Source organism: Arctopsyche grandis, chromosome 11, assembly GCF_051622035.1.
Source record: "Arctopsyche grandis isolate Sample6627 chromosome 11, ASM5162203v2, whole genome shotgun sequence".
In the NCBI taxonomy this organism is placed as follows: Eukaryota; Metazoa; Arthropoda; class Insecta; order Trichoptera; family Hydropsychidae; genus Arctopsyche; species Arctopsyche grandis.
In genome coordinates this window covers 22,017,593-22,042,843 of record NC_135365.1, presented here as the reverse complement: position 1 = coordinate 22,042,843, position 25,251 = coordinate 22,017,593, and the positions used below count along the sequence as shown (strand labels likewise).

Below are 25,251 nucleotides of genomic sequence, written 5' to 3'. Positions count from 1 at the left end.
AATGGTGTAATTACTCAGTTTTATCATTATCGCTGACGACCTTTACAACGACAGGCTCTAATGAGACCTTAAACTAAATGCAACCTTCAATTTTACGGATAAGCCGGCACTTTTAATCTTCAAATCCCTACGTGTTTTTCATTATTAGTGTATCGATAATTTTATTATTATAAAATTGCGCCGTCTCTTATCTTCGCTCAATAAATACATATATCGGTGAATAAATATTGTGTATTTATCGGCGACCATTCGTGTAGAGGTTTTAATAATTATTCTGCGAGTTTTGTTCGATTTAATCTTTTCTTCCGCTATATTTACATGCTGATAGCGTATCGAGTGTCAATTTTTGGGTTTTTCCCGTAATCTCGTGTCGGTTTATAAATTAATCTGCTTGTTGGTCGATAAACAGTTTCTGGTACGCACTGAAAGTGTTCGGTTGCTTAATTGCCTTTTAGAAACTTTTACAGGTACCCATTCAAACCCTATTGTGTTTGCTTATCGTATTTTATTTACCTGTGTTTGTTTGTTGTGAAATTGTCGATAATGGGCACTTGCTTTTAACCCTTTGCGTGACAAAGGCTCTTTCTCGTGTGTGGTGAAGATTGAAATTGAAAGTTGACCCTTTTTTGTTTGTTTGTTTGAATGTTCGATCGTTTTCTTTTCCACAAATGCTCGGGTTTGTTATAGGTTTTTAATCGTTGTCTTTTAAAGTGCGATGAATAAATGCTTTCAAGTAACGATTGTCACAAGGAATTTTATTCTAAATTTTGTTCATGAACTTTTGATAGTGTTCTTTGTCAGATTATTTTATGACTCATCATCGTTCACTTTTTTTAAGTTCAATAACAAAAACTTAATATTTTGACATACAATGAGTTTGATTTATTATTTTTATTTTACAGTGTGTGTCAATTGTGTAGTGAATCGATATGATTATATTATATGGACTTGATTATCAAATTGAATAAATGAAACGTTTTCTTTTTATCGGCATATAAATTCATAAATTTTAAAGTGATGTATAATAGATAATATATGTATATATTAATTAATCGATTGGAAAAATATGCACATACAAGATATCTTGTGTACATGTATACAAGATAATTCGCGCTTCGACTTGCCAAATCAAGTTCTTATAAACAAAAATTGTATGTAAGCATTTCATTAATTGATTAAACCTTTTTTAATGTCTCGTATTGGAACACCCAAGGATAAAATTTTCATATTATCTTACTAAGAAACATTTCTTGTAATTATCAAACAAATACTAGATCTGTAGAAACTTCTGGGTGCATTGATTTAAGCGCTCCGACTTTAGCGCGCAAATTATTATTTTTTATTATTAATAATTAAAAAATTCAAAACATTTATTCTAAAAAATTGAAACATATATGAAAATTTAACCATAAAATAAATAAGAAAGACTATTACCCAAAAGCTCTATTTCTAACAGTAATACTTAAATGTATAATCGAAGGTGTCTGGTTTTAAATGACCGGTTTAGTATATACCTGTCCGAAATTTGAAAATTTCACATGTTGAAATTTCTTTATCTTATCTTATTATTATCGTGTCAAATTTACTTTCTATCGATATCCAAAATTTTAAACGAAAATTAAAATTTTATGGATACGTTTGTAAAAGTACCAATTTATTTCAAATCAGGTGTAGTTTTGGCAGAAAAGTTATCTTGGGTATTTACATTTATTTAAATGAGCAGTCAAAAATACAAAAAAAAAAAAAACAATTTTGCGCGCTACTTAAGTCGGGGTTGTACTGCGCGCTAATATCCCGCTTGCTATTCTGCATGCCAATATCCCGCGCGCTATCCTGCGCGCCAATATACAAACTTACATAATAAAGTTTTATATGAATTTAGGTATATTTTTTAAACTAAAACATACCGAAGCAACACCATGTGTATGTACATATAACATATTTTTATATTCAAATAGTCTTAGTGTTTTTGCAAGGTTTTATTTACTTAACTTATTCTTACATGTATCGTAAAATTTCTTAATACTATAATCAAGTCTATCACCAGCTTAAAGAGAAACGCAATAATTGCGCAAGGTATAAAAACATTTGTCCCCTATTGCTAATACTGCTCATTTTTATTAGCAACATGTATTCGCAGTAATGTACTAATTTAGTCAAAAAGTCCCAGCACTACATATGTATATTTTTCATTTTCGAGTGTAGTTTGTCTGTAGTACAATCATCAACTGTTGAAAAACATTATTACCACCAAATTCGAATAACGTCAGAAGAAAATTGTCAATATGTGCGCAAAATCGGTATTGTCCGTGAAAACGAACGTTATGTATGTCACAGTACCGTTATCGAGGACGAGAACACCTTGCCCCGGGCGGCACCGTTCACGGGGGCGGCCCCCTCCCATCGATGTTTGTTTTTTCCATTAAAGCATATCGTAATTTTTTCCTATTTCTATTTAATTTTTTGCATTCGCGATATTATATTATATATGGCCGTGTCCGCTGTCATTCGTCGCCGTTGATAACTTTACCGATCCTTGCGACCGAGATAAGATAATCTTTTCACACATCCGCGCCGATATGTACACACAACATTTGCCTAAAACGTAGTACAATAAAATATTAAACGATTCGCACTTATCTTTCGTATATAATATCATAGTGTGTATTTTTACGATAATTATCGTCACTTGTACACGTGTCTAATATATCCGTACGGGCGATGCTTTCTTTCGATGAACCCACGTTCGCTTCGAATCTTTATTTTTTAAGTCCCCCCTGGAATTTTTAACCCTCTGTTCAAGTGGTGTTATTATGTAAACGATTAGCGACAAAACCGCGATTCCGAAGATGTGAGTAATGTGTTTTTGCCGCCTTTGAAACCGGCTTAGTACATGGCACGTGCTCGTGATGAATCAGTTCCGGAGGTGGTGGCGATGTCTCCTCTTATCACTGTTTGAATATTTTTATATCAAACTTCTGGGAAAATTATCGAGATATGATGCAAAAATGGTTCAAAACATGTTTATATTGGGAATTTCCTTACCTTGATTTTCTCCTCAAAAAATTAAATTCAAACTCAGATTTTATGCACATTGTATATTTCATCTGCCCTTGGCTGACAATTATTTATGTGTATTCAGATATTAAATGTATTTTTTTTAATTGCTTTTCATTATTATTACTAAATCATGTTCACAATACATCTTATAACTATTTTAATAGCTACCGATCTACTCATCATTTGATATTTTACAATTTTAATTTAATTTTGCTAGTCATCATAGTATTATATTATTCTAATGTTAATCTACAGCATAATAGGAAAGGAGCTCAAAAAACTATTATTATGAAAATATGCTACATACAATACGAGAAAAGTACATAAACATATACGAGTAACTAGCACATAAAATGCTATTTTTAACCTACTTTCGATACGTTTAAATTACTTTTACCCAGTAGCATAGCTTGGTGGTTGCGTTAATGCTAACGACTGAGAGGTTGCCTGGTTCGATCCCGTGGGTTGACCTCGATTGAAAATAATTTATTCCGAGTATTATCTGTATTGCTTCTGGTCAGACTTGGTTATTTGTGGCTCCAAGTCGATCGTTTCCTACCAGAGTTTGCCAATTTTTCTAAGTTCATTGTTGAAACGGTTCCTTGATTAAATTGGTTAAAAACCTTCCTACCTACTATGTCACCACTATTTGAGTATGATAAATGTACAAGTTAAAATTCACAGATGTCCCGTTAATTTCGAATTTTTTCGGTGTCTCGTAATTCAGCGTCTTCTGTGATAAAAAAAAATGCTGCATTGTTTGTAATTGGCCAGGAAGGCGCAGTGGGGTTTACCTATTCGGCGTTCCTGGTATATACGTATATAAAATTTTTTACTACGATGCAATTACGGGCTTAACCCATGAGCGACACCTATATAAATTTATAGATTATAAATTTGAAATCATTCTCAAATAGTGTTGACAAATGTGTAGAATGGTTTTGCCAATTTGATGAGGAATCGTTTCAACAATGAAATCAGATAAATTGGCAAACTCTGGTAGGAAACAATCAATTTAGAGTCACAAATATCCAAGTCTGACCAGCAGCAGTGTAAAAATACTACAAGTAAATTCACTTCAATCGAGTTCTACCCAGGACTTGAACCCGAGAACCTCTCTGTAGTTAGCAATAATGCAAATACTGAGCTATACTACTGGCTATATCTAAAAAATGCTTGTTTTACAAAAACCACTACCAGCGGTAATGATTCTCTAGATGCGATTGTAGTGATGTGTTTCAATTTCATTGCAATAATAATAAAAACGGTGTTCGAATCCGACACCTTTATTTCGTTTTTGATTTCAGATTTTTTTAAATTATTCAGTAGCTTATGCTTGCAATGCCGTTACTTTGCATTTTTATTGAAGTCGCTTTCACCGCAGAATGCACAGGTAGGGTCGCGTAGTAAAACCAACACCCAACCCCCCAATAACTCACTCAATTCTCACCTCAGGAATGCAAAACGCGGACAATGAGAATGAATCACTTCACCGTTCTGTTTTTCGCAAATTTTTTTCATATTTAATTTTACTCATCGTCTTGTGAGTCACCTTTATTGACACATGCGGTACACGTTGCGTCGCTCCACATCTTAACAATTACTAATTTTACTATACTACATATATTATCAAACTGAGTAATCCGAAGACTTCTCGGAAAGACACGTACATACATATGTAGCAGCAGTTTAATTAGCAATCGCCATGTGCTCCGTTCGAATGTGACAGGATTTTTTTCTCGAGTTGTGAAATTGAGTGTAACAAAACTTTGTCGGAAATGCTTACGCTGGCCGAGTTATCTCGGAAATGCCGGGCATTCCTCTCGGGCAGCAGACAGACGCCAACATACCTCCACCTCTTCCACATCCGAGTATTGTCGTTGGATCTGCCAAATATGGCACCAAAAAAAAAAAAAAAACCTTGCACAATGTGAAGTGCCTCCATAGATAATCACCGTTTAAAGTGTATTATATGTATTTATATTATAAACACGCACATCATTGTCGTGGTGTATTTGTTCCAAGTGTTTTACAAGCTCCTGCCAAGCCTTCGTGTTCATTGTCTTTCTGCCTACAACAATAACGACATTTATCGGTGCGTATGTAAATTAGAAATTGATGGCGTTTCTCTGACCGAATTTGGACGCTTTTGACATCGACTTGTCGAGGCGTTTTGTCTTTAGTGTCAGCTTCAAGGTCGTTCCACAGGTAAAAAGTCCACTGCGAATGTTTTGGCGATCCGTTATTATATGTAGGTGTCTTGTCATCTGACGTGTGATTATGTATGGACGACGTCACTACTTTCATACTAGTGTTAGATACTATCCTCAGCTTCGTATTGGTATTCTGTTGACGTGCGGTCGGTATCGCATCCTGCTTCTGACACCAACTGCTGAATCTTCGCTAAAAATTATTTTAACCAAAACTGAATTGACATTAGCAATTTCACGAATCATACATATATACATACATACCAGCAGCATAGATCAATGGTTTCGATTGTGTGGTCTAAGGGTTCTATCCCTGATGTGTGCTGCTGGCCAGACCTTGGATACGTGACTCCAAAGTCGATCGTTTCCTATCAGAGTTTGACAATTTATCTGATTTAATTGAAACAGTTCCAACAAATTGACAATCTCTCGCAAAAAATCGAGTCATCCAGCTTCTCGATATTCGCTGCTTTGAATAAATGCTGCTAATTTGTCCATAGATGTCTCTGTGGATGTAAATCGTTTGTATTTGCCTTGTACAATACTTACAACACTGTACAATGTTTGACCATAGATGTCATGTTTGATGTAAAAATATAATTAAATAATAACTTTGTACCTTATACAGAATCGATAATAATTCTTAATCTGTATGCACACTCGTTGCATTGGAGTATTCTGTTAAGACGAGTGTGCGTGTTTGATTGAGTAAAAATAAATAATAATGAAAATGAAATTGTATCAGACTACTGTTGATACCAATTTGTGGATATTTTAGTACGATACTCACTGTCCAGAATCTTCCACATGTCTACATAATTCATACTAGCACAGCTCAGTACGACGAGTATTCTTTGGTACATTTTATATGGACACATTCATGTCTAACGTGGCGTAGACGTAACAGCAGTAGCCGACAAAATCTATTCATACGATACAGCAGTAAATGTCACCGTAGCGTAATAAGCAAAATCGGTGTTCTTTGTCACTGTGGAAATATTCACAGTAGCGAGTGCACGCGCACTGACGAAAGTACGCATGCGCACATTAAAATTGAGGCGCAAAACTTGTCTGAACGTGCCCAAATGTGTGTTGCTGTATATAGCATGAATATATACTTTCGTTGATGTGAGCTGCTGTACTGTGCTGTAGCCGTGAACTGCTGGATGGTATAAATAGACCTTTAATTGAGTGGTGTTGATTTTGTAAGCAAAAATTAAATCTTCCTATATATAATCAAAGAGAGGATGTGCTTATAATTGTCCCACATTAAATTATCCTGAAGCAAAGATTAAATTAGTTCGTCGTATTAGTACAAAGCCAGTTAACTAGTTGACATACAATTCAATATGATTTGTGCAACTTCGTCTGGTACAATATGTGTATGGGAACCTAAGCAGCATTTTGGTTTGACAGATGATGGGAACCAGGTTGTTTTTCTCACGCAGATTCGCAACATTTTCAAGGTCACGTTTGTGCTCATAATGTTGCCGATTATGGTAACTGTATCGATTTTATACATTTTAATACTTGTCCAAGTACATATGTATATATTATGTTGCGGTCGCGTGTTGTAGGCGTCGGCGCCACTTTTGGGGCAAGACGCCTCTTCGGCGTCTCGACCAGACGGCGTCGGCTTGCTCAGCGGAAATGCCTAAATATTGACTAAAACTTTATACTTTAGCTGTGTAGTTGAGACCAGACACTTTTCCAAGACTATTGTCGCCAGACGGTTAAATTGAATTCGTTTGAACCGGTATAGTACCCAGAAATTAAGCGTTGAAACGCTTTGATCCAGAACTACTCCAACACTTCGGACTTATTCAAAGCAGTTCTTAACTGGAAAGCATTTTTTTTACATATAATCAATTGTCTTAGAAACTGTACTTAATCTAACTATATATATATATATATATATATATATATATATATATATATATATATATATATATATATATATATATATATATATATTTTCGATAAACGGGAATGGGAATTGCATGCGTTATTGTAGCATTGTAACCATAGATATATAATACACTAGATGGGCCCTGACGTGTGATTTTGGTCGGAGATCTTGTCTTCACTAACTGAGGGGTGCGGGGGGTTTAACTAGCGGGGAAGTTGGGAAAAAAGGTTTTTTTCCCTACGACGCAGCGGTACCTACCTACCTACTGAGAGAAACTGTGCATGCGCCATGTATTTTGCATGCGCCAAAAGGGAGACCAGTATAAAGCGTAAGGGCGGAACTAGTGTATTATACATCAATGATTGTAACGCTAGAACTACATATATAAAATTGGTTCTGTCATATATGCCGCCATTCTCAAAGTATAAGTAAATAATACATACGACTAAAATCGTCCTGGTTCTAATCAGTAGTGAGTGGTGTTCACCTTGTATGATTATAGCATTTACGGAAACCGTTTGTACTTCACCAGTCTCGTTAAGGACCTTTTAGATCTCGCGTTGACTTTATTACTGCTACGATGACCTTTTAAGTGTTCACTTCTTTGTTGTTTGGTATCGTTTCGAATTTATGCGAATTCCACATTAGTGTTTTTGGTCTTGCGAGTCCGATGAGGCAGTGTTGAAGGGCAGCTGATCTGCGACTCACTGTCTATCTGGTTGTTCCGCGGAGCTGGTCAAATGCCAAATTTAATCCGTCTGGTGCAAGAACTGACAGTTCCACCAGTGGCGAATCTCATTTGATATCTATTTATTATTTTATTTGTTGAATTCGATACGTTCGTACGTGCTCTGGATTAATATGTACGTACGTACGTACGTGGACAAGACAATGCGGTATTTTCATTTATGTTCGAGTATAGCGTTTTTCCTTTGCGGGAAACTCGTATCGGTTTTTTTCCATTCGATTTGTCGGTAATAAAAGAATCGACTTTGAAGTTTGAGAATTTAATCTAATTTACGACTCGTTTGTTTTGTTTTTTTTTTCGCGCGTTCTCAATCTGTAGGGTTTGTTTGTTTGTATGATCTCATACTTGTTACTTTATACCTTTTGCGATACTTTAAACACGTGAATGCAAAAATGCGGTTGTTTTTATGTCCGGTTTATTGACGGCTATGTAGATGTTCGGCGTTGAAGGTCTGTTTATACGTGTCCGTAATTTATTACTAGAGTTTTCTATGTTTCTAACGATTCAGTATTTATTCCTAGAGTCTTCCGATCGTTTTGAAACTTTGCCATTTTGCGCGGTTTGGTAATTTAAATCGATTCTGATAGTTCGATGGTGAAAAATAATCGTAATTGTGAAGTTTAAAAATGCAAACATTTTGGTCATCTTGACGTTTAGCGGTCAGTAATCTTATATGTTTGACTTTTCGCCAACCTCTCGTTTTGTCAGATTTTAATTGTTTAAACTTCTACAGTGAAAATTTCATGTGGCAACACCAAAAAAATCGATATTTGGATACGCGAAGAAAACTTAACATTTTCAACTTCATTAATCTTCATTATGCAACAGCAGCAACAGTTTACTATACAATCATCAAATTGTATGGATTTGCTTTTGTTTTTTTTTTCTACAAAAAAAAATATTTTAAAAAAGCCGATGTCATAATATTATGTACGTTGTATTCTTTTTGCAAATCATTATGTATTTACAGTCCAAACGAATTACCTCAATATTTTTTTGTAGATTCATTTTGCGAGTTGCCAAATTTAACACTACTGGTAAATAGAACCAAAAAAAAATATTTGTTTCATTCTAAAAAGTACTCTCCATTATTTTCTATATTGATTGGGAATTTATTTAACCCTTTGAACGCTGACCAACCATCGCCGTTTTGCTGACAAGTTCATACGCCTGCAAAACGCCGATAGACGTTGTAAATTTTGCATGTAGAAAGTAAACAAGAATACTACCTGCTAAGCCTTTAAAGGTAGCATTGAAAAAAATGCATTGAACATGGATCGTGTAATCCGCGTCATTCATTTGTCAACGTTTATAAAGACTCGCTTACACCGGAATTTCTGAATTTATAACCATAGCATAATTACCCGATGGAAATCCCTAACTGTTAGATCGTGACTTGGAATTTAGATTGTGAGCATTACATTTTAACATCAATGAAGAAGATGGAACTGTAATAGTTTTGGAAAAATACATTCATTAATAGACTTCTTTTGTTTATTTTATATTATTGCAAGATATATTAGAGAGTCTAAACACACCTTTACAAATCTCGAAATCCTCGGCAGTAGTTATCTAGGGTTTGTTTAGATTAACTACAATTTTTATACCTGCTTTCTCTTGGATTTCTAAATAATTCTAGTTGGAAATGTTGGCGAAATTTTCTTTCAACAGAAAATATGTCAGCTCTCAAATGGTTAATTTGGTGAAATATGTGACTTCGTAGTCCACAATGGTAGACGTAATATATTCTCCCCTTTTAGACGAAGGCCCATCTGGCTGTGTCCCAGTTCGCCCCTTTCATGTCCAGTATTCTAATAACAGTTGGGTTTCAGGCAAATGAATATTTAAATATTGGGAAAAAAGAGAAGGGGGAACTTCCAGGTGTGAACACCCCCATAGTAAATGTATGGCGGAATATGGGATTTGTGGAATGATGGCACCCGCCCCAATTAAGATCAGATATAGTGTGGGCACCTGTGTGTTCGCACCTGGTGTTGGCAATCCGCCAGCGGCGTGCAGCTCGCCGGGGCTGAGGCGCGTGGGCGGCGGGCGGCAGGCGGCTGCCGCCCATAACCGGACACACAGCGGCTGTGAGCCGCTACGAACGAACGAACGTGCCGCGGCGCGAAACACACGAACAATTTTATTGTCAAAAACTCGAAATAAATTATATTGTTTTAAATATAACTAATTAACAAAACCCTACGAAACATTATCGACATGGACGCGTGCGAGATCGCCAACATCCTTGCCAAGGAACTCTTGTTTCATCAGGTATTTTTTTCACCCAAATGCAACGCGATACATCCCCCCCTACCCTCCCCTGTTGCTTTTAATTATTTAATTGAGGTGTGCGTTATTCAACTGCGCAATTCGGCATGGCAACACCGGACGCGCGTGTATAAATATTTTGGCGTGCGCGCAAAACCCTATATTTAATCGGCGCGTGCGACGTTCCTTCAGCGCGCCATTTTCGATCCATCAATGCACATTTCAGGCTTAAATAGGCAAATAATAAATTATGTTTCGCCATGGGAAATATTGCGCGGTGACGCTACTGGCGCCCCCGCATTTGAACGGTCCAATGAAATTTCCAGAAAGTTTCAATTATGCTTCCTAAAGTGTTCATCGCTTTAATTAGAACCACGTATATGTTTATCAGCGAACTACACCTACTGTGTGTATGTTGCAAAAAAAAAAATGTATAGAAGATGAAATCATTCTAATCTGAAGTTGGACGAGATGATGCGTCATTGGTTGTAATTTAAAGTTGAGGGTTAAACTAAACAGATTATTTTTAAGTAGGCTCAAAATAAGCGCGAAAACTGTTGTATGGAATACAGTATATAAATGCATAATTCACAATATAAATGCTCAATTTGAAATGCATATCTTCTAATATATAATTTTGAAAAAAACTTTGTATATATGTATGTGTTTTGGTTCGTAGAATCTGTGACGTTAAATTTAATAAATAAAACAAATGAATATTCAAATAAATTTAATAAAATTTTTACTATTAGATTGGCCATGTTTAAGCGGCTTATATTACAAATACCGAGCGAAGCCGGGTAAAACCACCAGTGTACAATATATAAAGAAATCAATACAAGTTATTATGATAATTTCATCGCTAAGTAATATAATTGTTTATTTATGACCTTATTATTATAAAGACTAGTGTTGTACTCGATGAAGTATCATCAAATGGGTGTTGGCATATTAAGTTATTAAATAAAAATAAATAAATGAAATGTGTCGGTTCTGTGTTCGATCTGCACTCGAATTTTTTTCAAATATATTTAATTTAATTGTTTAATATGAAAAAATGGTAAAAGCTACCTACCTACCTATAAACAATATAAAACTCCAATAGAAAAAAAAATTTTTTTTTCGATAGATGGCGGTAAATGCCCGGAGACTAAGCGCCATAGAGGAAACAGTGGTAGCAAATAGTACATATAGAAGTTTGTTCTTTTGTTATTACATTCGATAATATACTAGTGGTTAGCATATAATGATTTGAACAGAGTGGTCACGGGTCCAAATCACACTGGTTTCTGCTGGCCAGACCTTGGATTTGTGACTCGAGGTCGATACTTTCTTATCAGAGTTTACCAATTTATCTGATTTTCATTGAAACGGTTCCAACAAATTGGCAACCTTACCCATTTTCTCGCGAATTTCGAGTTTTCAGCAATATCGAATTTCGCTGAATTGTACAAAATGCTGCAAATTTACAAATTTAATCATAGATGTCTCTGTGTGATTTACTTTGTATAATACTTGTATCAAATGTACAATGTTTCTGGGCCGGAAGGCGCATTGGGGTTAATTGTTAGGCCTTCCTGGTATAGATTAAAAATAAATAAATAAATACCGGTATCCCGTGTATAAAAATAAAAGAATATTCACAATTAAATAAATCAAATTTGTTAGTGCATAGTTATATATTTGATTGATTCTGTTCAATTTCAACCCCTTTTGTGTGTTTCTCAATGTTCTGAATTTGCATATTTAAAGTCTAGTTACATACATGTTACTTATGATCTGTTTGTTTTGTTACAGTTGACCAGCTACGACGGACTCAATTCAGGAGTCCCAACTCGCACCACGGCTACCCTAACGCCAACGACCCTGAGGAGCATCGAGCAGACGTTTGTAGATTTTCACCGTCAAGCTGAACAACACTCTAACCAAGCAGGCTTCGTACCCCCGTCGGTTGCGCCTAACTCTTTAGGTATTAATTTTTCGCATACAAATGCTATGATTCATATCTATGTGTCACTCTTTTGATTCCCTTTTATTCCGAGTATGATTATTTACGTGATTGTTTGTGTTTTAGGTGTGTCACAAACTATCGGATTCGCTGGAGGTTCTTTGAGAGTGTCTCCGGGGCCGTCGAGTAGCAGCGGAAGTATAGACAGCGGACCATCGGCGTCTCCCACACCTTCTCCATCCGCTCCGGCTCCCGTACGTCGTCGCGGAATGGGTGGTCGACGACCAGCCAACGCTCCGATATACGTCTCTCCCGAGGAGGAGGAGCGACGCAGTGTTCGTCGCGAGAGAAACAAAATGGCAGCCGCCCGTTGCCGCAAAAGAAGACTCGACCATACAAATGAATTAGAAGACGAGACAAAGGATTTGGAAAAGAAAAAGCAAACACTACAAGAAGAGATTCGACAACTCACACAAAACAGAGAGGAACTTGAATTTATCCTCGAGACGCATAGAGCTTGTTGCCGAATGCAAGCTACAAGACGAACCAATAGTCCGCCAGATATAAAACCAAATTTTCAAACCATAATCGCCTCTGAAAAAAGGAATGATTTGATAATGTATCCTGTGAACGGAAACGATGTTAGGGTCAAAGAAGAAGTACTTGAAACTCCTGTCAGCTTAGACAATGATGTTTTCACTTCTCCTCAAACAAATAAAAGGTAATTGTCATTTAATACATGCATACATTCGTTATTATAATTTCAATTATTGTAGAAAAAATATTAACAATTTTTCTTTAATTATTTTCAGGATTATGCTATCGTCTGCTAATCCTCAAGTAGTTGCTGTGCCATCTCAAAATATGCCCAAGCCCAACAGACCAAACTTCCTCAACGTGCCACTTAGTTTAACACCGTCGCAATCTCACGGCCTTAAAAACAATAGCAACCTAAGTGAAGTCGCTGGAATTGCCATAACGACACCATCAAACGGAATCCCGTTCAACTTCGAAAGTCTTATGGAAGGTGGCACAGGGCTTACTCCAGTACAACCATGTGCTACACAACAACAGAAATCTCAACCTGAAATAGGATCTCCAGACGTAATGAACTCATCAAAACTTGTTAGCCTTTGAATACTTTTTCTATGTAATTAATATAATAGAATTTTATTTTAAAAAATTTTTAATGCATTTTTTTACCGTAAATAAAATCATTCTTACGGTAAATTTAATATTTTAAAGTCGAAATATATAATATATAATGTTGTATTTATATATATATTTTTAAACTTGCTTGCAAAGCTTTTGAATTAATGATCATATTTCTATTACATACCAGAGAAATAATTTTCATTTAACTTTTTCAATTTACAGGAACATCGCATTAAATAAGCGAAAGGTGTCCGTACGCACTGTTTACGAAACATTACACGATAATGAAGCTACTATAAAGTTATCATTCTATGAATGTGTTTATGTAGTATTCAATATATGTGGTAATTTTTTTATGTATTTATAATTAAACGAAAAAAAGAACTTAGTTAAAATTTATTTGATAAAGTAGCGTAAAAATTGCTGAACAATAATTTAAATATACCTATAAATTAGAATTCCACATGTTTAATATTAAACTCTATAACTACCAAGCTGAATAATGAAGAATTTTTATGAAATTTTCAGTTTTTTATAATGATAAACGCGTCTTAAGGTTTTTTAAATGGTGTCAATTTTTCGTTCTAAGTAATGAGTATTAAATGATTATATTTTTGATGTAACAGAAGATATCTTTCGAATACGTATTATAATTGAAGATTGCATATTTTAAATTTTATAGAATATATTTCAAAGTATTTTTGCTCATTTGCAACTTACATATTCCTATAAATTTTAGAAAAATTCGTGATTATGTTTGTACCGTGGTATTTTTTCTTATTGTTATTTTTCAATTTAATAATTACGCGAGTGATAAATATTACTTTATTTTTATATGGTGCAAATTATATATGTACATATTTACTTAAGGAGAGTTATTCTTGTATTCAAAATTTAAATTTATTATATGCTCAAAATATGAAATATAAACATACAATCATTTATAACAATATTTTCAACGCCGAAATGATATGTGCATAGTCTATTTTCTTTTTATATATATATAATATAATACAATTGAGATTCGAGTTGTGCACTTTTCACAAAAAGAGGCCTTTATATTATTGTAATATATAATAAGCATAAATTATATACAAATTAATTTTATTTTAACAGTGGATTTGAAAAAATGCAATTGAAAATGTGATAAATTTTGGCCATGTTTTTACAACATCAAATATTTTAATTTAGATATAATGAGGTATATACATATATTAGCTTCGATTTATTGACGTAAAATAGCAAAAGTATTTAGAATATTTAAAGTGAAATCCATCCTCTATGTATAATTATATACCCCGTGCATTTTGGTAATTTTTTTATAAAATTATTTATGACCAGAAGTTAGCGTAATTCCATTTTGCAAGACAAACTTCATAATAGGAATAAAAAGTGTGACTTTTTTTAAATATAATAATTAGTTTGTATTCAAACCAAATACTATCGTATAATAATTTTCATTATTCAGCAATATTATATTTAAGAGAATTTTATGAGTATGATTGAGTGCTTGCAATTAAATTGATTATTGTGACTGTTTAATATTTGTTTTTTAATTCTGATTTTATTATATTTATATTATATCTTGCTAAATTCGTTCTTTTAGAAGAATCTTAGTATAATATTATTCAAATTTTTATTTATCTTGATCTTTTTGCATCCGAGTTTTGAGTGAGTGTGCTTTATTTACTTGTAGTGATCTCTTTAAAGTAAGACAATATGTTTTATTTCAATTTAACCTTAAACAAATGATAATATATTGTATACTATTTCTGCTGTTTATTGATGTGCTATGTACATACATACAATTGTACTACATGTTAATAAGATAGATAAGAAAACCACAAGTCGATGTCATTAATAAGCAGTGGATGTTTTTGCAATTTAGAATTTAAATTAATTTATATTAAAATTTATTACCAAGTAATAACGAAATTTATTAATTATTTATATATGTATGTATATATAAATATAATATAATTTGTACCAGAGGTCACCGTATCTTTTATACAGTATGTAACGATTTTGTGTGTACGCATCATGGTTGACATGTGTAAATTAAAGAATGTATATGAAATATATTCATATTTTAAAACTTTAATTATTCTTTTTTTTTCCTACTTATCCTTTGTTTTGTTCCTTACTAATTCTGTACTAATCACTGCACAATATGAGTTGATATGTCTATTTTTCCATTTTTACCATAGGTGCCATGACAAGTTGCCTCTAATCGACACTTATGGCTAACATTTAACATATGTACTATAATATCAATTTAGCTAAAAGTCTGAATTCTCGACAGGACGGAGACCGCTAGGTCGGAAAGAAGCTTACGCTTCCTTACGCTTCCCAACCGTCCGAAATTATATGCGAACCTGTCAGTTTATGTCAGAGTATTTCATTAGGTAAAAGTCGAGTTGATTCAGGGCACGGCAATACTATTGGCATTGCAAAAAGTAGCCAATCACAGGAAGGAACGGGTCGACCGAGCCTCCTTTCTGACCTAGTGGTCTCCGTCCTGTCGAGAATTCAGTCTTTTACCTCAATTTATACATCATATACAAATTCGAGGTGATATTCAATCAGACAAATAAGTTCTGTTTCAACAATTTAATCCGATAGATTGCCTAACTCTATAAGACCTTTAAACGATCGACTTGAAGTCACAAATATCCAACTGTGACTTTCAGTACTGCAGAAATACTTCAAATCATGTAACATATTTATTTATTAAAAAATCAACAGAACAGATGTAGAAATGCATTAAAATAAAGAATAAATGTAACAAAATAACGAATGAGCCCAATTATAGATTTTTACAAATTACATAAAATGGTACATAGAGACAAACGAATGAAAAAGAAAAGAATAAAACTAAAACATGACTAAATAGAACAGTGCATAACTAAACATAAAGTGATATAATATTGGATAAAGATTATATAATAGAAATAGAAACGGACCAATCAATCAAGAGTCTCCTGATGGCAGTCCTGAATTGATGCAAGGAAATACCGAATAGATCAACGTCAATAGATGGGCGTAGATAGGAAAACGGTAGCGTAAGGATTTGATAAATTTTAGTTTTTCGATACAATTAATATGGGGTATATAATTGTATCGAAACCCCATATTAATTGTACTTTTTCGATACAATTAATATGGGGTATATAAAAAGGTGACCAGATAATTGAAGCAAATTCAAGGTGAGACCTTACAAGGGAAAAATAAAGTAATTTAAGTACATGAGGATCATTAAAGGATTTAGTTTAACGGAGTAAGAATCCAAGATATTTATGTGCTTTATTAGTAATGAAGGAAATATGTACATATGTTCAAAGTAATCGAGTTTATTATTAAGTATTACACCAAGATTCTTAATAGAAGAGGATGTATTTAAAATTGAATGGTTTAAATGGTAATGATAAGTGATAATAAATTTATTTCTGGTAAAATTTAAGACCACAATTACCACCTATCACTTTATGGCTACTTGGTTCTTGATTTTCAACATTTTTCTAACATAAACAGAACCAATTTTTGAGTGTTTGCCATCGCAGGTTGACTTCAAATAATAAAGAAAAAAGGGCCATTTTAGAAAATAAATAAATCTAAAGGACAGAGTAGGGAAATAAAGGACTGCCCTCTTAAATAAAGGACGTATGGTCAGCGTAGACATCCCCAACCACTGCACTATATAAAATAAGAAAGAAAAATCATTTTTAGAATGAGATCCCATTTTCCAATCTGATTTTTAGAAAAAAGCTTGTTTGTGTAAAAATTTTTATATTCATATTTTTAGCCACAAAAAAATAATATTTGGAGTGGGAATTTTTCCCACGATTCCTCCACCTTGGTTTCATCTAGAATATTCCCACATACTAATCGTATATCTACAAAGAATTTCTAGTTGCACAAACAGTATAAAAAACCGCAAGAACTTGATAAAACTGATAATTTTTATCGTAATGCCCGCTACCATAAAAATTGGAATTTCAGTCAATGATAACGAATAAAAAAATAGTAAGAGTTTCCAGTATGTATCTTTAATTTTAGTATTGAGAATAAAACATATTTTCACATACCTCCTTTATTTCTTTAAAACATACAAATTAATGTACGAACATTACAAAAGCAAGCTTTTACCTGTGCAGACAAAGGTAACTGATTACTGAAAATTTGTAAAAATATGTCTTAGAATATATAAATCAATCCATCCACGTGTATACTATTAATAAAATGCGATAAGTTTAAAATTTATGAAAAGGGGATATACAACAAGTAAATTTGTGGTTATCTATAGCGTTATCAGATAGAATTTGCACCTTCATCATCATGTTTTATATAATTAATATTGAGGTTCACAACTGAGTATAGATTTATAGCTACATGTATATATAAGCTCAATCTTTCAAAGCAAACTCTTCTGAATAGGGTAAGAAAATGTTGTCAGACGAAGTAGATATTAATATAATATTAATTAACGTATGGGGACTGGTTTAGTCGTGAAGGTGTTCTTCACAACCAGTCACCATGTGTTTTAGACAGGTTCGTCTGTGTCTAAATGGTTAAAATACGGCTGTATGTTTGAATAATGTTTTATTATGTTATGTTTTAATGAATAATGTTTTATGGACTTGGAAAATGCGCGCCCATATATGTACATATCTACACACGTTTCTTTCTGTAACTGCTGGCAGCGTGGGACTTACCACATTATATTTTAAAAATATAATGTACTAGCTGGATTACCCGGCTTCGCTCGATATTTATAATACAAACCGCTTAAACATGACTAATCTAAAAGTAATCATTTTATTAAAAAAAAAAATGTTTTTTTTTATTTATTTTTCTTCTAGGGCTTCGCCCATGGCGCTCCCTGAGTCCTTACCGTCTAGGGCTTCGCCCCCCTGATAAATTTCCGTTTAGGGCTTTGCCCCTCTGCGCCCCCCTTAGCAATCGCTGTCTAGGGCTTCACCCCCCTGATCAATTGCCGTTTAGGGCTTCGCCCTCGACGTCCCCTGAGCCTTTACCTTTTTGGGCTTCGCCCTCGGCGGCCCCCTGAGCCTTTGCCCTTTTAAAAATAAATCGAATAGGCGCCTATGAATCGAAAAAAAAATCGAACGTGTTGTTCCTAACGGTTCGGTGATTACTGGTCACAAATTACTCGTCACAAAGTCACTAAAATCTCTATAACGGAACATCTGGCAGCCGAAAAGTCAATCATACTAACGATAACTATCATAGTAACGAGAACTTGAGTGCCAAATATTGTGTATTCACGATTTTCATGGCAAAAATTGTCTTTGTGACCACCCCAATGTGACGAATAGTCCAATTACCGTTCCTAACGACCAACGACCAACGACTAACCAACCATGATATATACAAAGTTTCTTTCCAAATTATATATTAGATGAAGATAATAATTTTACATTTAATAAAAAAGAGTCGCGCTGAAATTTACTGGTATATCTTTAGCGAAGTGAAAATCATAAGCATAACATAATACATGAAAATTACAAATGTAATTCATTATTAGGTCGGGGAGCGAGAAAAATTAAAGATGTTCCCAAAAATATCAAAAAGTTTTGTTCAAAAAACGTTTGTTCAAGGTGTTACAATCTACGTTATCTTTGATCAAATTTTTCCAAAATAAAAAAAAAGTATTCAAACACGTATTTTCCATGTGTTTCACATACTTTGAGTTTCGATGCTATTTTCATTATAGCTTTTACTTTTATTTGTTAATTACATTTGTATGTTGGTCGCAAGTGGTTGTCGAAGTAGCAATAATCAATGCTGCATCTTTTGGAATTCTTCGAAGATATTTGCCAAGATGTGAAAGCATCGAAAATGCGTCATTACCCATTAATATTTGAAACAAAACGATTGGCTATCCTGATTCCAGCCGACCGATCGATCATGTGCTGTCTACAGGTATTGATTTATGTCTACGTTATGCAAGTCAATCAATACCATTACCGTCCCTGGAACCTTATCTATTTATACATTTTGCTCTAAATCAGGGCTGTTGAGCCGGAGTCACTAAATAATCAAGTGACCCCGTCTTCGATATACGACATATATGTATGTATACGTCCAGATATATGCAAGGCATGTATATCTGAGATGCAGTGTTTCTACATATGTATCCTCCCTAATGTTTTTATCTGACATTAGAGAAGATACCAACAAGTGATAAGACTTGAAATCCTAATAAAAGTGATGGAAAATACATTCGAATGAACTCGCCATGTTGACGTTGAAAATGGCGGCAATTTCAGGCAGTGGCGTAGTTACCTCATACGGTAAACGGACTCTAGTCATATGTGAACCAGTCACAGGACAACCGGTCGCTCTAGATCGGTCACACGTGATCACCCGTCACACTAAAACTGGTCATGAGAAAACTGGTCACACCCTAAAATCGGTCACGAGAAAACTGGTTGATCGATTTTAGGGTGTGACGGGTGATCACGTGTGACCGATCTAGAGCGACCGGTTGTCCTGTGACCGGTTTACATTTGACTAGTAATCACTAGAGGTAGGACCGGAAGCGCGCCGTCTATTGTTCCATTGTAGTAAATCCTTTGTAAAAAAGGTTCGGCAAACCTTTAACATTGCATTTACAACATGTGAACAATGAACAGCGCGCTCTGGGTCCGCTCTTTAGTAATCACTAGAAGTAGGATAGCCAAGGTGCCGCTCATTGTTCCATTGTTGTAAATCCTTTGTAAAAAAGGTTCGGCAAACCTTTAACAATGTCTTTACAACATTTGAACAATACGCGGCACCCTTTGGGTCCGGGCTTTAGTAATCACCGAACCCCTCATACGAAGCAATGTGGCCTGTGGGCCCAAATTTCTATGAGCATGCTCCATATGATTTATCATTGCCCAACTTCAATGGCCATTTCCACAATTCCTAGCTAGTATCTACGCCATTGATTTGAGGGTGAGTTTTATTTTCAAATAGTATAGTATTATGGGCAGGGAAGGTGTGTTGGCCGTATCCCGGCTGATGAAAACACAGTTGTGTTTTGAAGAGGTTCTTTGTTCATGTTCAGTTTATATACGAGATTATTTTGTACAGTGTACTCGAGAAGGAAGTAGTTGCTCTGCTTCTGGTGGAGTGGCTGGATAAACCAGCAGCGTGGGCTCGTGGTTAGCGTATATGCTTTCGAACATAGTGGTCACGGGGATTCAAATCCCACTGGTTTCTGCTGGCCAGACCTTTTTCAGATTCAAATTCAGATTTGTGACTCCAGGTCGATCCTTTGCTACCAGAGTTTACCAATTTATCTGATTTTCATTGAAACGGTTCCAATTATTAACGAAATAATAAAAAATCTTCGCAGAAACGCTCGTCTACGCTGAACATAAGCAAACTCATTTCGGTGCTACTTTAGTATGCGGTCTACCTTAGCATGCAATCTACCTTTGAATCGCAGTCGATTGTTTGTTCTTTATTTGTAATAAATAATAATAATTTTGTCGAAGCAATTCTATCAAAATATCGTCAGCAGATACATATCTCTTAACCAAATCTTAAATGAATAGGCCCAACCTTAACTTAACCTAACCTATCCTGACTCCTAAATAAATAGTTGTTGGCTGCTAAGATATGTTTTTTTTGTGAAAATATTGATAAAATAAAAATGGGGGTGCTACCAAAGTAGCACCCTCATTTCTATCATTTCATTTTTATTTTTGAAGACATTTTGAAGGATAATGTTGCATTATTTTTTGTTGGTGAATAGAGTAACAAATAAGGATGAGCTTACAACAAAAAAAACTAGCCCAAAAGATCTTATTGTTAGTTACATATTTATGACTAGTCACCGGAGCCTGAGGGGGCCGTGTATTGTTCAAAGGTTGTAAATGCATTGTTAAAGGTTTGCCGAACAATTGATAGCACTGTGACTATCCTACCTCTATTTATGACCGTCACAAATCGGCGCGAACGCGATTCAATCGGGTGCCTAATTTTATGTCGTGGGACTGACTGTATATCTGGAAATGTTCTCATATATTGTATAGGAAGAAGAATTTAATTTGAGATTCGATTCAATCGAAGTCAGATTGCGGAGTCGTATTGCGGAAAATGTCGGAGTCGGAGTCGCGCTTTCGTTTCGAACGACTACAGCCCTGTTAAAAATCCAGGGGCCACGACAGCAACGGCTTGTCTACAGTGGAACGCGGATCACCTGGCTATTATTGCGACAGTGTGCACAAACGAGAGCGTTCACACATGAGCCTTTGTGAACGTTGCGACGGCCGGTATGGCGTGAGCATTAAGAGTGGGGGAATCGGCATTGGGAAGTGGGGGAACGCGACACGCGACTACTGGTCGGTCAGATTGGTTCGCGATTCGGGTGCGCCTGCACGTGTCTGCATCTCCAAGAGTTCCATTCGCTTGACCTTCATATCATGTCGCTGTATGACACCCCCGTACGTATCTACGTCTCTTCTCACTCCTCACTCCTCACTCCTCACTCCTCACACACCCATCAGATCATATTCCTTAGCCGTTAGAGCGGTTAGGGCCGGCCCGCACCGTGCAACTTAGTCGGCCGACTAGTTGCGCGACACGATAAAATGTATGGAAATGTGTGCGACAAACAAGTTGACGGGTGTGGCATGTCCCATCTACCTGCATGCATTGGTCTGGTCTCTCGCAAGTCGCACGATGCGGCCCGGCCCTCAGAATGTGCTTGTCTTGCACTTATTTCCTCCGATCGAGCACTTTCTTTGTGCTAACACACACATGTTATATTACACCAATTCAAATATAATCAATAATTCAGTGGCGTGCGCTGCAATTCTCTGTCTTTTTGTCGTACAGCCTTACTTAATGTGCACGAGCAGGATACAAGAGGAACAGGCTGTTCCTCTTGTATCCTGTCCGTGCACATTAAGTAAAGCTGTACGACAAAGAGAGAATTTCAGCGCACGCCACTGCAATAATTTCAAACAAATCAGGCTAAATACATACAATTCACATGAAATATGTAAAACATTATTTATTCTTCCATACGCAATTTTCAAATATTGATTTTCATCGGTCTACGAGCTTTTTTTTTTAGTTTTAAATCCGCCTAATTTGTAAGTAATGGATAGAGTTAAGTTACATTTAAGTAATCGGTTTGATTCCACTAGAATATGATAACATTTTTTCATAATGTAGGGTATTTGATAAGAGAACGATTTCCATTGAAATGACAACAATTCTCTGGTATTTGCTCGATAAAAAGTTTATGATAGTGTCAAATGTCGATAAAATAGTCGGACAAACGTGTGAGTTTTATTTTATATTGCATATATTCACTCATATTACATATATTCTTTGTTGTGCAATGCTGACTCGAGACTCTTGTTTGAAATGAAACCATATTGAATTGATTGTGGAATTTGCCGGTTTCTGTAAACAGTCCTTATCTTAATAATAATATATTTGGTTTGCATTTTTATTAATGATATTATTCTAAATATACTGCGAAATGAAAGTTATTGTTGTAATTTATCTTGTTTTTCCTATGAATAATCTAAATTTCTACTTAATTAGCATGTAACAATTATATTATGTAAAAAAAAAAAATTGTGAATTATATAAAATCATTATTATTATTTATTTATAACGATGTTGTGATTTTTTTTAATGATTAAATTTTATGTTCATAACAAATTGTCTATACACATTCGAGTCAATTAAACCCATTTTAAATTCATAAGAAACCCCAATCAACAGAAAAAAACATCTGATTTTTGATTCCAATACTTACTTTTAACACAGCAATGAATCGTCTATTTGTACAATTGCGTTTCTACTACTAATGTTGCTAATAAGTATTAAGTCGAGCTTAAAACTGAAACAACATAAAATGTACACAAATGAAATAGGTCGATTTCAATCGGATGAAAAATAAAATGTTTGTATAACATGCAATTTTTATGAATGTTATACAAATTGTATAAAACTTAAAACAGGTTTATGTTTATTGAGAATGTAGTTAATTTAATGTTTTTCCGTTTTAGGAGGATATCGCCTTTAACTTGCAACAATGTCCGTATAATGAGTCTCACTTAATCGAGCCGAGTCGGATGGCTTTCCACGTAGCGAGATGCAAAAACACCTCCACTAAAAAAATGGCAACGTGTCCTTTTGACGCCACACACAAGATGGAAGAAAATGCCTTAGACGTGAGTCCACTTCAACTCGACCAGACTTAATATTTAGTGGTATTGACCGTGATTTTGTTCAATTTCAGAACCATGTGAAGAATTGCCCCGCCAGAATTGCTTTTGATCGGCATAAATATGCCGTAGGCGAACAATCAGGCGTAGTCGGAGCCGACGTTCTAGAGCACGACATCGAATTTGTCGGCGAGACGTGGGATTTGGTAAGAATAGTTTTGTTTTATCAATATTATTAATATATATTCATATTTGTATTAAATATTTCAATTGTAATCTGCAGAATGCCACGCCATACAATCCGGCAGCTGGTAAGAGCAGTGATGTTCTTTTCATACCCCACGGGGCTAAACCTTCAGAAAGAAGAGCATTCAGACAGGAACAGAGGCGGAATTATAAACAGAAACGAGACAATTAAATTTTTCAATTAGATAATTAATTAGATAGCCATTACATGTAACTTTTATTAAAGATTTGCCAACTATACACAAATACGGTAACCAAAATATGTTTTAAGATGAATATTAGTAGAAAAACATATGTATATTTTTCTCCCCTTATGCAATTTTTATCAACATATTCGTATATTTAATGGTCTCAAATCTACAAAAAATTATGTATTTACATACATATTTGTTTAGAATTAAACTATTGTTTATCATACTTAAATAGTATGCATGTATTACGTCATTTGAATACTTTTGCATAGCTGCTTATTTTACAGAAATTACAAGAAATTCATTGAACTGTTTTAGAATTAATTTTATGAATTAAGTATAATGAAACAATGATGCATTTTTTTTTGCAATAAGGTATATATTATGATTGAATTTGACAAAATATATTTTACATATATTGCTGATAATATATAATGTAATAATATACTATCGATACTTTTTAGAAATCAACAGTTCTAAAATAAGTTTTAAGTCATTTTTAATTTTAAACATAAACATTAAATACATATATACAATTTTATCACATAGTTTATGCCGTTCTAAATGTCGGCAAAGTTCTTAACTTCAACTGCTTAACAGATTTACGTATCTAGAATAGATTACCGCCGTAACTTCTTTCAATTAAATGTACCGGTTCGGACAGCTACCAAAAAAAAAAAAATATTTATATGTATGCATGGATGTTTTAAGATATCAATCAATATAGCTGTTTAATTTGTGTTGTATTGATCAGTCATATGAGTAATTGTTGTCGATGTTAGTCATATTTTATCATATATGGAACTCTTAATAATTTTGCAGACGTGTACGTAAATATACGATCTTTTAACTTCCATGTTTGTATTTGTCTATGTTTATTGTTGTATGTATGTACTGTAATGTAATGCATTTTTGTTACGTTACTCTACTTATTGCTGTATACCGTCATCTTACTGTATTTGTGGTGTCGAATTGGTTTCATATCCAATTCATAGTTTTGTTAAACATGTACATATGTGTGTATAAAATATATGTTTATATTATATATAAAAACCTTGTAAAAATAGCCATATTTGTAATTTTATGATCATGTTAGCTCGTCATTTATTGACTTTTGACTGAAATAAGCTAACTGTGATAGTCCAAATGCACTGATTGTGTTTTTTTTTATTGGTTTACCAAAAATCAGCGATGTCGAGTTTATAATGAAAAAATAAATAACTGACGACTTTTTAAACGCCACTGGTAACATACAATATAAAAAATACTGTTTTTGTACTTGACTTTTGACTAAAGGATATAAGGGGTAATACATTT

General features: G+C 34.4%; 3 protein-coding genes across 8 annotated transcripts in view; 2 read left to right on the top strand and 1 right to left on the bottom strand.

Annotated features, from left to right (window-relative positions):
* The window catches only part of kay (transcription factor kayak), a 41,533-nt gene extending 27,343 nt beyond the window's left edge, over positions 1-14,190 (top strand). For 2 of the 6 annotated variants that reach the window (XM_077440696.1, XM_077440698.1), the window contains exons 2-5: positions 11,996-12,167; positions 12,273-12,867; positions 12,959-13,250; positions 13,524-14,190. In XM_077440696.1, coding sequence (XP_077296822.1) covers positions 11,996-12,167; positions 12,273-12,867; positions 12,959-13,250; positions 13,524-13,541 — 1,077 coding nt within the window. In that variant the 3' untranslated portion in view covers positions 13,542-14,190. Of the gene's footprint in view, positions 1-9,981; positions 10,202-11,995; positions 12,168-12,272; positions 12,868-12,958; positions 13,272-13,523 lie in introns of those variants that run through there. The other 4 variants (XM_077440695.1, XM_077440697.1, XM_077440700.1 and 1 more) reach the window with 3 other exon arrangements.
* LOC143918723 (uncharacterized) lies at positions 3,089-7,905 on the bottom strand. Its single transcript, XM_077440741.1, has 4 exons — positions 7,623-7,905; positions 5,535-5,776; positions 5,058-5,463; positions 3,089-4,946 (listed from the first exon to the last, which is right to left on the bottom strand). The coding sequence occupies exons 2-3, from the start codon at positions 5,541-5,543 to the stop codon at positions 5,059-5,061; spliced, it is 414 nt and encodes a 137-aa protein (XP_077296867.1). The 5' UTR covers positions 5,544-5,776; positions 7,623-7,905; the 3' UTR covers positions 3,089-4,946; position 5,058.
* Positions 14,191-21,487: 7,297 nt separating the features above from the next.
* Positions 21,488-24,993, top strand: LOC143918710 (uncharacterized). Its single transcript, XM_077440721.1, has 4 exons — positions 21,488-21,754; positions 23,339-23,503; positions 23,572-23,703; positions 23,781-24,993. The coding sequence occupies exons 1-4, from the start codon at positions 21,734-21,736 to the stop codon at positions 23,913-23,915; spliced, it is 453 nt and encodes a 150-aa protein (XP_077296847.1). The 5' UTR covers positions 21,488-21,733; the 3' UTR covers positions 23,916-24,993.
* Positions 24,994-25,251: the final 258 nt, after the last annotated feature.

Excerpts from the sequence above, each read along its gene's own strand:
- LOC143918710 (XM_077440721.1), top strand. The coding sequence starts at position 21,734 with ATGTCGCTGTATGACACCCCC. Across the intron at positions 21,755-23,338 it reads TGTCGCTGTATGACACCCCC|GAGGATATCGCCTTTAACTT; the intron begins GTACGTATCTAC and ends TTTCCGTTTTAG. Across the intron at positions 23,504-23,571 it reads TGGAAGAAAATGCCTTAGAC|AACCATGTGAAGAATTGCCC; the intron begins GTGAGTCCACTT and ends GTTCAATTTCAG.